A 15,667-nucleotide genomic window follows, 5' to 3' on the forward strand; every position below is an offset into this window, starting at 1 on the left:
CACCCCATCAGAGATCTGCCCTCTTATGAAAGGCAAAGGATTTTACAGATAATTCCTAAAAGCAACTGGGGGGTGCGTAAACTATGTAATGAAAGGGCAATGAGAACGCACCTGTATGTTATCTAGTGGTTCCTTGAATGCTCTCCCCTGTTCCACTCCTCTCTACCTCCAGTCTGTCATTCTAGCACTTAAATGACTTCTCTGCTTCTCCCTGGGACATCAGAATGGGGGAAAACCAGTGTGTTGCCATAAGGAACATTGTAGCCCAGACACAAAGGCAAACCTGCTATGATGGTACCAACTGGAAGCGGATCAAATGCTCTCAGAAGCTGGACATGGAAATGTTTCAGACAGACAATCTCTGCTCAAGTTAGGACCAGATGAAAACAAGAAATTAATCTAGAAAAGGGGTAGGCAACCTATGGCACAGGTGCCGAAAGTGGCACGCAAGCTGATTTTCAGTGGCACTCACGCTGCCTGGGTCCTGGCCACCGGTCCAGGGGGCTCTGCATTTTAATTTAATTTTAAATGAAGCTCCTTAAACATTTTAAAAACCTTATTTACTTTAAATACAACAATAGTTTAGTTATATATTATAGACTTATAGAAAGAGACCTTCTAAAAATGTTAAAATGTATTACTGGCACACAAAACCTTAAATTAGAGTGAATAAATGAAGACTCGGCACACCACTCATGAAATCATCCATATTTGTCCGGGTTAGGTGGAGAGCGACTACATGACTTCACAAGGCTCGCATAAGAAATTGCTTTGGACCACACTGAATTGACCCGAAACTGTGTCCCATGAAATGCATATACCCTGTAAGGCACATGAACAAATAAGACAGGGTGCCCAAGATCAGGCTCCTTCTGAGGTATGTTTCTCCTTTGATCATTGTCATAAAAATTGTACAGTCAAGTTGGATGCTTTGGTGCTATAACAATTCTAGAGTAAAAAGCCCAGAAGTAAGTGTGTTCCTAAGGGGGATAACCTTGTGTTTCGCTTCCTCAGATACAGGATTAAATCCATCATTAAAAGCAATATACAGTGTGGTTTCATCTCTAATGAGATCTTCAGTAAATAAATACAATCAAAAATAGCTTTTTCTCCAATTATAAAAAACCAATACTGTTTAATACAAACATACCTGATCACAGCATAAGACACTCTGGTTCTCTACGATCATCATCCTGAGGTTTAACTGAAGAACTGATTTTGTTTTGTTGAAGAGATTGATGTACAGGGAAGAGAGAACCAAGGATGAGAGAAAGAGGCAGAGATGGACAGACTGGGGAACACCCAAAGATTACATGTTAAAAAAAGACGTTCTCGACTTGATGCATGGGAAGTCAGCTATTCCTCCGCGGAGATGAGATTAGCCCTATGAAAATTAACTCCATGAATGAGTTCTTTCATTAGTAATAAAATGCTTTTATATCATCTCCCTTAGTTTTGCATATTCATCTCAGTTTGCCCAATGACCAAAATGCATTGGGATAAGGCTTAAATATTGCAGAAAGTCTGGCAATCATAAAAGCCAGTCACCTGAATGTGCACCACTGACAGAAACTAGCCACCCTGAGGAGCAACATGTGGGACAAGCGTGCCAACATTCAGAAAGAAAATCTGTCAAATCCAAGTGCATCTAGTATTGTACAAGTTACGCAGTCCGGGTTTCTTACAGTGAGATGAAATAGACAGTCACCTGGAACACACATCGACCAAGGTACCCTCTTGTAACAGAGGGATAACCTCAGACCTTATTCACAGCGTCCACATGAACAGCTCGTCTTGTCCTTCTTTTGATAAGCTCATCCAAGGACCATCAACTTCACTTCTCCAAGGACATCAGTAACAATACAGAGATACTAGCTACAGACCTCCTCACTTCCAACACTTCAGAGCCAGATCTAGGACATAAAAACAGCCCCCTCTTGGTTTCAAAACAGGCCATAGAGGACAGCAAGGTGCCTCGGAATTTCTAACACTTCATCGACGACATCCATGGTCTGGACCAGCTCAGGGGAAATGGTTAGCTGTGTCAAGGGGCCGAGACGCTGCTGCACGCAAGCATGGCACAGGTAGCCACCTTGGTCTTTGCTACCATTGCTCTGTGGGAAAAGGACCAGTAGGAAATTGTAAAAGGAGAAGGATTAGGAAATACAGAGTCTCTGCCTCGTCTCCCTCAGACATACTTGGCCAATGTATACATTGAACTCAGACACAAGATGAAATAGGAGTTGGGGAAGCAATGTCCCCAACTCCTATTTCATCCCGTGTCTCAGTTCAATGTATACATTGGCCCAGTATGTTTTGTATCTGTCACCTCTTTCTCGCTAAAGAAACACCTTATAAAGCAGCCTGCAATAAAAATTATATATGCAATTTCATTATACTGGGGTCTGATCCAGTGGGGTGATGAGGGCTCAAGGGACAGGTATATAGCTATGTACTTGTACGGTTCTTATCACAGTAGCATCATGCACCTCTCAGACATGGTTAATAAATGTTTTTCTTCCCCACCTTCCTGGGGAAGCAAGTAAAATTATCTCTGTTTTACAGAGGGAGAGCGGAGAAATCACGAGCCAGTTCCTCAGCTGGCGTTAAGTTGGCGCTGCTCCATGGACGTCAACATAAGGATCTGTCCCGCAGTGACTTGCCCACGGTCACACACCAAGTCTTTGGCAGAGCTGGGAACTGATCCAAGATCTCTGGAGCACCTTAACTTCAAGGCCATGCTGCTGAGATAACAAATGTCTCATCCAGGTTCAAACCCAGCCTGTTTGGTAGGGGGTCAAGATTATTCTATTTATCAACCACAGTCTATGTGAAAGGAAGTGGTGGGTCCAAGTCCAGAAGGTAGGTGTCTACATCACACACAACAACAAAAAACACCCACAACTGGCACAAACTGAGCCTATTTTAGATTTTGGGTATGTCTACACTGCAATTTAAAACCTGCAGCTGGCCCATGCCAGCTGACTCGGGTTCACAGGGCTCAGGCTAAGGGGCTGTTTAATTGCAGTGTAGACATTCAGGAGCAAGTCCAGGCTCCAGGACCCTGCGAGGTGGGAGGGTCCTACAGCTTGGGCTGCAGCACAAGCCAGAATGTCTGAGCCTCATGAGCTGGAGTCAGCTGGCAAGGTCAGCTGTGGGTTTTTAACTGCAGCGTAGAGATGGCTGACAGGGAAAGGCTGGAATGAGCCACGAAGACTGAAATATCCCTCAGAAGCCTAGAGATCAGAACAGGGCTGAGTTACAATGGTGGATGATGGCTGCCTTGTGCCAGTCCACTTTGTGCACAGGCAGATCTGATCTGCTACTTCTGTGATCATGGCTAACAGCATGGGCGGCAGGTATCGTAGGCATGGGAAGGCGTTGTCTTTCTAAACAGCCTGATGTCCCCCGCCCATGCTCCACCCCCAGTCTCCATCCTGCCTGCTGTTCCCTGGGACAGGAAGGTTGGGGGCTGCAGTGCGCTCCCGAGGCCACGTCACGGTGCCTGTCCTCCTGGTGCTGGGGCCATGCCGCCTGCCCAGCACTGGGGCCTCTCCGGCTGTGCCACCTGCTCTGTGCTGGGGCTGACAGCTTGGCCAGGGGATACATTCTGGGATGGGGGGCCAGCTGGCCGGGGGTTGGGCCCACCAGCGCAGCCCAGGGAGGCTGAGGCATGCCAGATGGGGGTTGGGCCAGGCGGTGCCACCCAGGGAGGCTGTGGCCGCCCTGCCCGGCTCTCCGGTACTCCAGAGCGGGGGGCATTAGCCTAGGGTGGGGGCCAGCGAACACAGTGGGAGCTGAGCTCCAGTGGGCGCAGAATGGGTGGGGCCTTGGGCAGAACGGGTGGGGTTGGGGAAGCTACCCTGCCCAAGTCAGGGGTTCACCCACCACCCATGGCTAAAAGGCTGGTAAGTGACATCTCCAGGGCTATCAACCTGGCACATTTCATTGGCACCAAGGTCACAAAAACACAACTAACAAGCAGAAAGGAAAGGAGAGGAGACTTACATAAGTGAGGGGCACTTTCTTCATGGTTAGAATCGAGTCGGCAGGCACAGCGTTGTGGCACTGTGACACGGAGCAATGAATTGCCCCTTCCTTTAAGGCCTCACTAGTCAACTCTGGCCGCAAGAAATACTCCTGAAAAGGGAAAGAACAAGGCTTGCGGTGAACTCAGTGCATCAGAACGCGCTGTGAGCAGTGGGGGTAATCTGCAACATTAGAGCTTAAAAAAATCCAAAAACAAAAACACACTTGAAAGGAAGGAACTGGAACGAGACTATGAGGCCTGGACATGCAGGAAAGGGAACATGTCCACTTGTGGTAAGGGAGAGAGGCAGAATCAGGGCTATATTTCAATCAGATAAGAGTCTAAAAGCAGTAGTCATTCAACATTAAGGCTGCATTTAAAACCATAGTGTCAGGAAACGGGAAGGCTAAGAAACAAGTATCTCCTCAGTTACTCTGGACCTAAACTAGTGTAACTAAGAGGAGAATTCAGCCCATTGTTCAAGAAACAATATGAATCTTAGTTTCCCTCCTTACTATTTAATTTAACCGTCCTTTATTCTGCTCCTATCCAGTCACCAGACCTCCTAAACCCCTCAAGCATAGGACACTTTAGCATAGATGTTATGGGGAGTGTAGTGAGGCCATGTGGTTTCCCGCCACCCGGGAGCGAGATGAGCCCCTCTGGACACCAGAGTGGGCGGAGCTAGGGAGCTCTGAGCCCGCCCCCCAGAGGGTCAGATGGTGCCCTAGAAGTATAAAGGCTCGACCTCAGAGCTCACCGAGAAAGCAGCCGCTGGAGAGGCTAGATGCCTCTGGCCTAGGCTGCGACTGAGAAGCACCAGTGACCCGCAGTCCATGCAAAGACTGGCCCGACCTGCCCTGTGCTCGCTACCCGGAGGAGTTGCCTCTCACCAGCTATCCCGTGCAGCCCATGGCGCTGGCCCCCCCAGAGGACACCACCCCGACCCAGGTACCACACGAGGGGGAGTTAGGCAGTAGCCTGGAGGCAGCTGAGCCTAGTCTGGCTGCAGCACTGCCAAAGCCGATGTCCGTATGTTGCAGCTAGGATCTCACTGAGACAGCAGCAGGTCTTCTGCCACTGCAAGGCCCCGGGCTGGGACGCAGTGGAGTGGGAGGGCCTGCGTCCCCCATGCCACCAACTCACGAGTGGCCGTCTCCCCCTCTCCCAGCCTGTTTGGAGGCTCAGGCCTACTGTTGTTGCTCAGCCCTGAGCTCTGGACTCATTATTGCCCTGCCCTGACCTAGGGCCCTGGCCTAACTGTATTTATTTCTGCCCCCACCAGGGAAGACTCCCACGGCTGAGCTAATTCCCCAACACATTAACAGAGTGTAGTGAGGCGATGTGGTTCCCTGCCGCCCCGGAGAGAGATGAGCCCGGGCTAACTTCTCTACACGGAGCAAGCACTCAAAGTTACATATATTGTTTTCTTGTTAACTTGCCAACGACCCATTGTAACTTCCATAGGCACCGACTCCATGGGTGCTCCAGAGCTGGATCACCCACAGGGAAAAAATGATGAGCACTGAGCACCCACCAGCATTCCCCCATCAGTTGCCCTCCCACCACCTCCAGTGCCCCTCACCCACTAGTGGGCCCTGCGGATCAGCGCCTCCCTCTCCGTCCCCATGCCTCCCGCCCACCGCAATCAGCTGTTTTGCAGCATGCAAGGAGGCTGGGAGGGAGGGGAAGGACATGGTGCACTCTGGGGGGAGGGAAGTGGGGCCTTGAGGGAAGGGATGGAGTGGAGGTGGGGCCTGGGATAGAGCTGGGGGTCAAGCACCCCCCAGCACTTTGAAAAGTCAGCGTCTATGATAATATCCCATTCCATCTGCTCACAGATCTAAATTATAGTCACTTTGTCATGGCATGCTTAACTCACCCCGGCCAAAGTCAAAAGGTATTCCAGGGACTTTGTCATTATCAGATGCTTTTTGGCACGAGTCACTGCAACATACAGCAAGTTCCATTCATCTTCCGCAGACATATCTAGGCAGAGATTAGAGAGAAGAAGTCAGAAAAAAAATAAGTGTTACAAGATAACTGATTGATAAAACTTTGAAATTTGTTCTGGTATTTCAGCTAGTTCTAATTCACTGCTGAATTAGGATGAACATTTAAGACAAGAGCTGGGTATGTCACAGAAACATGGTTGGTGTCTCTGTTACGGAGATAATAAGCAGAGTAGCCTGGCTGCACGGTACCCTGCCATGTGTTTGTTACACAACCACGACAGGATTTGTGTGAGACATCAGTGACAGCAAACAGAACCAATATTCTCTCCCCTTGGAGCATACACATTTGTTGCTGATCAAAGCAGGAACAATGTGTGTTCCCTGAGTGATGCACCTGCCCTTAAGTGCCATGTCCATCTCCCAAGTACAGATTTACACAAAGAAACTGCACCACAAGTAAGAGGTCAGTAAATGACAGTAAGCTGAAGAGAGGATATTGCTAGGTACAGCCAGAGACAACCCCAAGCCTACCTCTGAAGACTGCTGACTGATGGGGGAGTGTTAACGGGTATGCCTATGCATCGCCTTTCCCTTTAGGGAAAAGAATGGTTCCAGTATAAAGGATCTCCCTTACCAGTGATAAAGCGAGGCAGCCTCTGGAGATTATGCCTGGCACAAGGGACTTTCACAAAATCATCTGCAACCAGCACAGTATCAAACTCCAGGCCTTTGGCTTTGTACACGGTGCCTATCACGTAATCTAGAACCAACAAAACATCAGGGAACAAGGGGGCGGGGGAGGGAGAGAGAGAGAGAGAGAGAGAGAGAGAGGATATCAGCCAATATATCTGTACTGCTGTTTTTATATCTTCTTGTTTACTGAATACTATGTACAGATTAATTTACTATATTCTGTATTTATAGTTTCACTTCCTTTTAAATGTGAACTGGAAGCCAGACAGGGTGGGGGAGGTAATATCTTTTATTGGACCAACTGCTTTTAGTCTAATAAAAGATATTATCTCACTTACCTTGTCTTCCTAATATCCTGGGACCAAGACAGCTACAACAACACTGCAAACTGGAAGCAAAGCAAAGCAGAGAGAGAGGGAAACCCCCCCAGACCAGACCTCCTGTTCTGCACTAATCCACTAACCCATTAACCAGGACTGGCCCCCCCCAAGAAAATGCCCAGGTGCCTCACACCCCAGTCCAGACCTGAACTTAAACAAGAAGGGTTTGTTGTATTTTGATAGTCCACCAGTATTCTTCCAGAAATCACTGCAAATGTAGGCCAGTATCCAGGAGATGTACTGAATGAGAGTTTTAATAGGCAAGATAAGATACGGCATTAGGTCTAGATCCCAGGAAATACTGACTGAATCCTCATTCAGCTCTAGCAGAACCTCACTTATCAGTACTGTGACCCCAGGCATGTCCCAGAAGGAGCTGTCTTATTCCTTCCTGGGCACAAGACCATCTTGGACCAAGTGCACTATTTTTGAGGAGCAGGGGGAAATGAGGTTGGATTAAAAAAAGGGAATCAATTTCCTTCTTGGGGGGGGGGAAAAAAGCCAAAAAAGATGTGTTTTGCTTTACCTGCCAATGCTATATTTGATACATGACTGTTCTTTATCCTCGCCACCAGCTCGGGAATGCGGACATTGTATTTCTCCACTATTGCGATCTTCACCTCCAGCTCCCTGTCTTCAGTTTTGGCTGCATAGTTCTTTAAACCCTGGAAGCCATCCTTCTCAACCCACTTTTTGATAAAGTGGTCATCAATTTGGAGTTTCACTAGTGAGAAGTGCATTGGATAATGTCAATACACAAGAAAGGCACCATTGGTCGCATTTTTAACTTCAAATGAAATGGATATAGAGAGAGTAGGGGAGGCAACGTGGCCTAGCGGAGAGAGCACTGGACTAGGACTCAGGAGACTTGGGTTCTATTCCCAACTCCAATCCCGGCCTGCTAGGTGACTTTGGGCAAGTCACTTCACTGTGCCTCAGTTTCTCCATCTGTAAAATAAGCATGATGATACTGACCTCCTTTACCATAAAGCACTTGAGTTGTACCGATGCAAAGTTCTATATAAGAGCTAGGTATGATTAGCAGTAGCAAGTGTCTCAAAAAGCCTATATTTATTATTTTTCTAAATGGTAGATGTCCTTTTGGAGATACTGGGATACTTTTAGGTTAGCAGAACAGTATATGGGGTGGATTCTTACAGAAATCAAGATATTCTTATGGCTAGGAAGATGGCCAGTGATGGAACAGTGGTGATGAGCTGAAATGGATATGCCATATTCTCTTTAGTGACAGAAGGGATTTTCTGTTCACAAAGTGCAAGCTGGTAGCTGTACTGGAGCGAAAGATTCTCAGATTGAAGGGACAAGTAGAGACACTACTGAAAATCAGTGAAGTTGAGGCATTCCTAGACAGCCAGGTTTGGGAAACAACAGGCTCAAGGGAGCATGATGCTTGCCAGCCAGGAATCGGAGAGAGGAAGTCAGAGAGGAGACCTGGAGGTTCACAACCACGAGACGCAGGAGGTCACGGCAGCATTCTACATGGCTGGAGAAAGAGGACTGGGATGAACTGCACACAGCTAGTAGCTTTAAAATTGATACCAGGTCCTCAGCGTGGAAACTTTGGAAAATACCTCTTGAGATCAAGCAGTTCCAAGGAAACAGAGAGATGTGCAGAATACTCATGTAGATGGCTGCTCAGCCTAACTCGCCAAGAGTTCTCCAACTACCCAAGGAAAACAGACAATCCTTACTGGAGATTCAATACTAAGAAGAATTGAAAAAAAGGGGACAGCACGACAACAGGATAGTGGGCTGCCTTCCCAAAGCTGAGACACAAGACTCACTCTAAAATTGGATAAATACTGAAGTCAACAGGCAAGGATCCATTGGAGATGGTTCATATATCTATCCCGAACAAGATATGGAGCTGCTGATTTGGGACTCCATTAATAAAGAATTAAAGGAGGGCAATGTAATTAATGCAACTCAACATGGGTTTATAGAAAACAGATCCTGTCAAACTAATTTGATATCTTATTTTTATGAGACTACAAGTTTGATTGATAAAGGTACAGTGTTGATGTAATACTTTGACTTGATTTTTTGATTAAAAAATTAGAAAGATATAAAATTAACATGACACACATTAAATGGATTAAAAACTGGCTAACTGGTAGGTCTCTAAATGTAATTGTAAATGGGGAATCATCATTGAATGGGTGTGTTTCCAGTGGGTTACCAGAGGGATGAGTTCTTGGCCCTAAGCTTTTAACAATATGCATTTTAATATGACTAAATGTATACATATAGGAACAAAAAATGTCAGCCGTAATTACAGGATTGGGGATTCTATATGGGGAAGCAGTGACTCCGACAAAGAGTTAGGCGTTGTGGTGGATAATCACTGAACATGAGCTCCCAATGTGATGATGTGTCCAAAAGAACGAATGCAGTCCTGAGATGCATAAACAGGGGAATCTCGACTAGGAGTAGAGAGGTTATTTTACCTCTGAATTTGGCACTGAAACAACCGCTGATGGAATAGAGTGTTCAGTTCCAGTGCCCACAATTCAAGAAGGATGTTGATAAATTGGAGAGGGCTCAAAGAAGAGCCATGAGAATGATTAAAGGAATACAAAGTGTGTGTTACAGAGATAAATAGACTCAAGGAGCTCAATCTAACTTAACAAAGAAAAGGGTAAGGGGTGACTTGATTACAGTGTAAGCATCTACATGAGGAAGAAATATTTAATAATGGGCTCTTCAATCTAGCAGAGAAAGGTATAACAAGATCCAATGGCTGGAAGTTGATGCTACACAAATTGAGACTGGAAATAAGGCATGAATTTTTAACAGTGAGGGTAAATAACTACTGGAGCATTCTACCAAAGGATATGGTGGATTCTCCAACACTGCCAATTCTTAAAATCAATAGTGGACGTTCTTCTACACAAGATCTGTTGTAGGAACTCTTCTGGGGAAGTTCTATGGCGTGTGTTACACAGGAGGTCAGAGTAGCTGATCACAACGGTCCCTTCTCGCCTTGTACTCAATGACTGAATTTATGAATCAATTTAGAGTGGGACAAATCACATTTTTAACTTATAGAGAGCCAAGATCCATCCAATCCCATAGAGGTTATGTTCTTACACGAAGGCACTTCTCCTAATGGCTCATATTCTAAAGCCACTCCCATGTTACATGCTGCAGTTAAGTTTCCATTATAACCCCTGATTCGCTCCCAGGCTCCACCTAACATCAACAAACAAATACCGGTAGATTAGGTCCAAAATGGAGGTAGTTTGTTGTGTTTTTTTGTTTTTTTTAAGTGAATTAGACAACTCATTTTTCTGAATGACACCCTCAAATCAAATAAAAGGTGTTCACCTGCATGCAAAATGTCTAATAAATAACTCCATTTTATGCCAAAGAAATGCAAAGGACAGAGAGATAAAACATAGTTTACTGGACTTTTCTAGTTGAGACCAAGAATCTCAGGAGGACAGGATCTGGAACTGTAAACTGTTCTTATGACGTCAGATTCCACATTTGCACTGCACCAGTAGAAACATAGAAATAACCATCACCGATAGCTGTTCCCGTCACACAACCACCCAGAAGATGAACAAACAATGTGATTCCCAGTCACACTGAAGGGAAAGAGGTTTACATGTATCAGCTGGGGCAGCTGGAGATACAGTAGAAGCTAGAAAAGTTAACATCATGGTACATAACTTTAGGGGAAGAAGACAGGAGAATATACTCACATCTCACACGGGCCTCTTCAGGTTGAAGGAGTTTCCAAATATCATGAATTTTGTCTAGTCCAAAATTTTTAGGCCCCTAAACAGACAAAGATTCTCTTAAAATTGACCTAATTGAAGGTTATACTTAAAGTTTACAAATGAGCTCATTTCCTGCCAAAATGTATCAGATTCACCAGCATGCAAATAGGGAAAAAAACTTAAAAGACTCAAAGGTGAAATTATATTCCTAAAGTGCACACTATAGTATGCATGATCAATATGAAACTAGAAAGAAATAATCTAGCCTAAAACTAGTGGATGATCCCAGATGAGACACACCAATGAACAACACACAGAATGAGCAACGGAAAACAAAATCCCAGCTGGTCATCATGTTTTGTAGCCAGGAATGTATTTTGTGAATTAATTTGCATTAGAACTGGTTGGGAATTTTTTCATCACAATGATTTTTTCAAGAAAATGCAGTTTCAATTAAAAAAGAAATTCCATGGGAAAATGTCAATTTTGCAGTAAAATTTTGATCTTCCAACAATTTTCAGTTCAAATAAAAATATTTCTGTTTGTTGAACTGAAACAAAACATTTCATTTCAAGTCAGTTTGACATTAAATTGTATTTCCCCTATTTTGCTCCATGGAAGTTGCAGTTCTGGGTGCTTCATGACTCTATCCTCCCATATAGCCTTGACTCCATGGTTGGACTTCATCTCCCATGTTATACCACATGTTGTCCCCTCTGAACTGTGGGATGCATCATGGCAGTCACAGGACCATGGGGCATCGTGGGAGATGGAATTTGGCCAGGGAGCCCAACTAATAGGGAAGACCAAGGCCATGAGGACACTGGAACTACAACTCCCATGAGCCAGAGGAGCATTAAAGGGAACTGCAGTTTAATGTTGTAATTTGGTTCAACAAACCAAAAGGAAACATTTGTTTTGATAATGATGAAACCTTTCATTTAAAAATCAAAAGTGTCAAAATAAAACATTTCCAAATCAAGATTTTTTTTTTTTAGTTTTTTCTTTCAGGAAATTTTAAGGCTTTTCAGTCCAACTCAGGATGCAAAAATATTGACACATCAGAATTTCCCATCAGATGGAGATTCCAGTTTTTGCCCAGCTTTAGTTTACAGCTTCATGACTAAAGGAAAGACAAGATGATCTAGTGCTTACAGCACAGGATTGAAATTCAAAAGATCAGAGTCCTATTCCTGGCTCTTCCACAGAGTAACCTGGGCAGGTCACTTAACCTCTTTGTGCCTCCAGTTTCCCATTGGTACAATGAAAATAACTCCCCCATTTTGCATAGGGATTGGAGGGCCATAATTCATAACTCTTTGCTAAACACTTTGAGTGCTTCAGAAGGATTGTACTATTCAAGTGTGAAATATAATTATTAAAGTGCATCTGCAAGATTTGAGCATGCAACAGCATGAATAAATGTTTATGCTCATACTACAAGTGCACACACACTTTTTGCAGACGCAAAATTAGTATGCATTTTGAAAACACGACTCCAAAAACCTTTTAGTCATCTTTATCCACAGTCCTGAAAAAAATTCTGCATAGAAATAAAATGCAAAAAATCAAACACCTTGTCGATACTACCAGTACTTGTTCAGTTATTATTAACATTTTTTCTGGGTTTTACAAAATGCTCAATAGGTGAAAGCCATTAGGCTCCTGTGACAACAATTTGAAAATTAAGAAAGTTAACTGAAACCACGAGAACTATATCAAAGTGTTTGGTGCTGGCTTAACTCTGCTTTCACTGACATCAATCGGAGCTTTACCAATGACTTCAATAGCAGCAGAGTTAGGACAATGCTGAGTGCACTGATTACTTTTATAGACTGACGCACACCCAGAGAAGCTTGAGAATTAAGAGTTAGATTTGATACTGCCTCCTTCACAGAAGTATAACTGAAAATTAGGTGTCACTATGATAGATAGATAGATAAAATGATTCATGCTTTGCTGTTTTTGTGAAATGCTTCTATGACCTGCTTTCATAACCAGGAACAAACAATAAGTACTTTGGTCAAGGAGAACAACGTGGAATGTTTAGAGTGTATCAACAGGCAAATAGACCTATGTACAGGCAAATAGACCTATGTACCCCACGTCTGCAAACCCCTGAAAATATGCTTTGTCAGTGTGGTCTGATATGACGTAAATAAAAGTATATATATGTACTAACTGCTATGCCTCGGTGTGTCACTCCTCTGACATTAGTCGGGGAGGGCACCCGTCCAGCTGGTCGTCTAATAAAGGTGTGGATAAAACTCAGTCTTGTTCTCTGTGCCTCCTTGGAGTGATTGACTAGCTCCGGGGAGAACGAGCCCATTTGGCTAACAACTACACACAGGCAACCAGAGTTCATGGCTTGTGGAGACTATCAGTCCCAATGTTCAAAGCTTCACCTTGATCAACTATAATTCCCTTTTCCCATTAGTGAGAGAGCAGCTGCTCACACCATGAATTACTTTGCTTCGTGGCTTACTAGATAAATTCATGGAGGTTAGGTCCATCAATGGCTATTAGCCAGGATGGGCAGCGATGGTGTCCCTAGCCTCTGTTTGCCAGAAGCTGGGATTGGGTGACAGGGGATGGATCACTTGAGGATTACCTGTTCTGTTCATTCCCTCTGGGGCACCTGGTATTGGCCACTGTCAGAAGACAGGACACTGAGCTAGATGGACCTTTGGTCTGACACAGTCTGACCATTCTTATAGACTCTGGAGGATCTGGGACACTTACTTCAAGACAAGAGTTTATACTTGTGACTGAAACTGCTTAGAGAGAGGAGAGCCTTCACCTAGAGTCATTTCAATGCCCCCTCCCCAAGAAGTTTTCACAGCTTCCACATACAATGTAAGAAATCTGCCCTACCCCAAGCAAGTGTACTTTTGTTGGTCTCTCTCCTCCAGTAATTGTCACTGCGTTCTCAAACACATTCAGATTGCCCCGTGATAAGAAAGCAGTCTTCCCATTCATGCTGCCTCTGACATCACCTGGGAGATGAAGAAAAGCAAGTATGAAATTCTTTTAAAAAAGCATATTATTATTAATATTTGTATTGCAATAGTGCCTAGGAGCCCCGGTCCTGGATCAGGACCTGCGCTAGACGCTGTATGAACACAATTTAATTTCTTACCTTCTTGATTTCCACCCACTAACATCTTATTCTGGATTTTCTTGCAGACATCCAAGATAGTAGATCCAACGTAAGCTATTTCGGGGCCAAATCTGAAACTCTACAAGATGGAGCAAAGGAAGGAGTGGTCAAGCAAACAGAAGTAAATTCCACACCAAAAGTACATGGGAAATTACACCGGCTTATGAAACAAAGATGACCCACTTTGTTTAACAGACAACATGGGATGTTTTCTCGCTGCTAGCTCCTGAAGAGGCACAGTCATTCCTTTTTAAATTTAAAACTGATGTAAGCCTATTACTGGAGGAAATGATGGGTCTTCAGCACTGGAATACACATGCACACACTGCCCAGTCTTACCTGTGTGAGATAGAAGATGTGGGTGTGTGGCACTGCAAAAAGCGCATTGACAGCACCTCGGAAGGTATAGATCTGTTGGTGTGGGTCTCCTACAAAGATTATTCCACAGGTCTGGGACAGCACAATGTCCATGATGGCTGCAGCAAAGAGTGAAGCATGAATGAAACTCAAAGGGACCTGCTTGCCAAACCAAAACAAACTTCACATGGTTAAGAAAATGGCTCCAGCCCAAACAAGCAAGTGGGAAATAAACAAGCCCTTTAACCACATAAATGACAAGAAATTATTAGAACATATTGACAGTTCTGTGGTTAAGATACTGAACGGGGACATAGGACGCCTGGGTTCAATTTCCTTCTCACCGTGGTCTCCCTGTGTGACCACCTTAGGCAAAAATCACCATCTGTTTTTTAGTTCTCCAACTGTAAGGCCAGAACAATGCTCTCATTTTCCCCAGCCCTGCCACTTTATCGGTCTTGTTTACGGAGACCATGCGCTCTTCAGCACAAGGACTGTCCCCTATGTGTTTCTACAGGGCCTAGCAAAGGGGAGGGCAAGCTACGGCCCATGGGCTGGATCTGGCCCATCAGGGCTTTCAATCCAGTCCACGGGATTGCCAGCCCTGTGGTGCAGCGGAGTGAAGGCAGGCTCCCTGCCTGCCCTGGCCCTGCGCCACTCCTGGAAGCAGACAGTACCATGTCTCTGCGGCCCCTAAAGCGGGGAGCAGAGGGCTCCGTGAACTGCACCGCCCCCTGCAGCTCCCACTGGCTGGGAAAGGGGAACCACGGCCAATGCGAGCTTCGGGGATGGTACCCACAGGCGAGGGGAGCGCACACCGGACTTGCTGTTCCCACCCCACTCCCAGGAGCCACTGCCAGACATGCTGGGCACTTCAAGGAGTGGCGAGCGGCCAGGGCAGTCAGGGATCCTGCCTTAACCCCTCTGTCACCCGGAGCTGCTCGACATAAACAGTGCCAGGCCGAAGCCTGCACCCTGAACCCTTCCTGCACTCTGCATCCCAATCCCAAGCCCTAAGCCCCCTCCCACACCCCGCACCCCAACCCCAGCCCTACATTCATGGTGCTGCATACAATTTTCCCACACAGATGTGGCCCTCAGGCCAAAAAGTTTGCCCACCTCTGGCCTAGCACAACAGGGTCCTTAGCTTGCTTGGGGCCTCCAGGCACTACTTATAAATAATAATGATGATGCTGTACAGAAATTGAAGGTATTTGTGAAAAACATAACCCCACCCCTCCTACCCCCAAACAATCAGTTCCATATGTGTAGGTTAGTGATCTGAGCACAGGCATAGAAACCAAGTTCCCGTCCTAGCTCAGTTACCAATGCCCTCGGTGTCTTTA

General features: G+C 45.3%; 1 protein-coding gene across 1 annotated transcript in view; it reads right to left on the minus strand.

Moving 5' to 3' along the window:
• Window positions 1-1,104: 1,104 nt before the first annotated feature.
• FBH1 (F-box DNA helicase 1) overlaps window positions 1,105-15,667 on the minus strand; it is a 39,524-nt gene continuing 24,961 nt past the window's right edge. Inside the window, exons 13-21 of the mRNA XM_032797501.2 lie at window positions 14,304-14,440; window positions 13,944-14,043; window positions 13,679-13,800; window positions 10,787-10,862; window positions 7,585-7,782; window positions 6,620-6,745; window positions 5,913-6,019; window positions 4,009-4,140; window positions 1,105-2,114 (exon numbers count right to left, since the gene is read on the minus strand). Of these exons, the coding sequence (XP_032653392.1) occupies window positions 1,944-2,114; window positions 4,009-4,140; window positions 5,913-6,019; window positions 6,620-6,745; window positions 7,585-7,782; window positions 10,787-10,862; window positions 13,679-13,800; window positions 13,944-14,043; window positions 14,304-14,440 (1,169 nt within the window). The 3' untranslated portion in view covers window positions 1,105-1,943. The remainder of the gene's footprint in view (window positions 2,115-4,008; window positions 4,141-5,912; window positions 6,020-6,619; window positions 6,746-7,584; window positions 7,783-10,786; window positions 10,863-13,678; window positions 13,801-13,943; window positions 14,044-14,303; window positions 14,441-15,667) is intronic.

The sequence above is a fragment of the Chelonoidis abingdonii genome, chromosome 1 (genome assembly GCF_003597395.2).
Source record: "Chelonoidis abingdonii isolate Lonesome George chromosome 1, CheloAbing_2.0, whole genome shotgun sequence".
NCBI lineage: Eukaryota > Metazoa > Chordata > Testudines > Testudinidae > Chelonoidis > Chelonoidis abingdonii.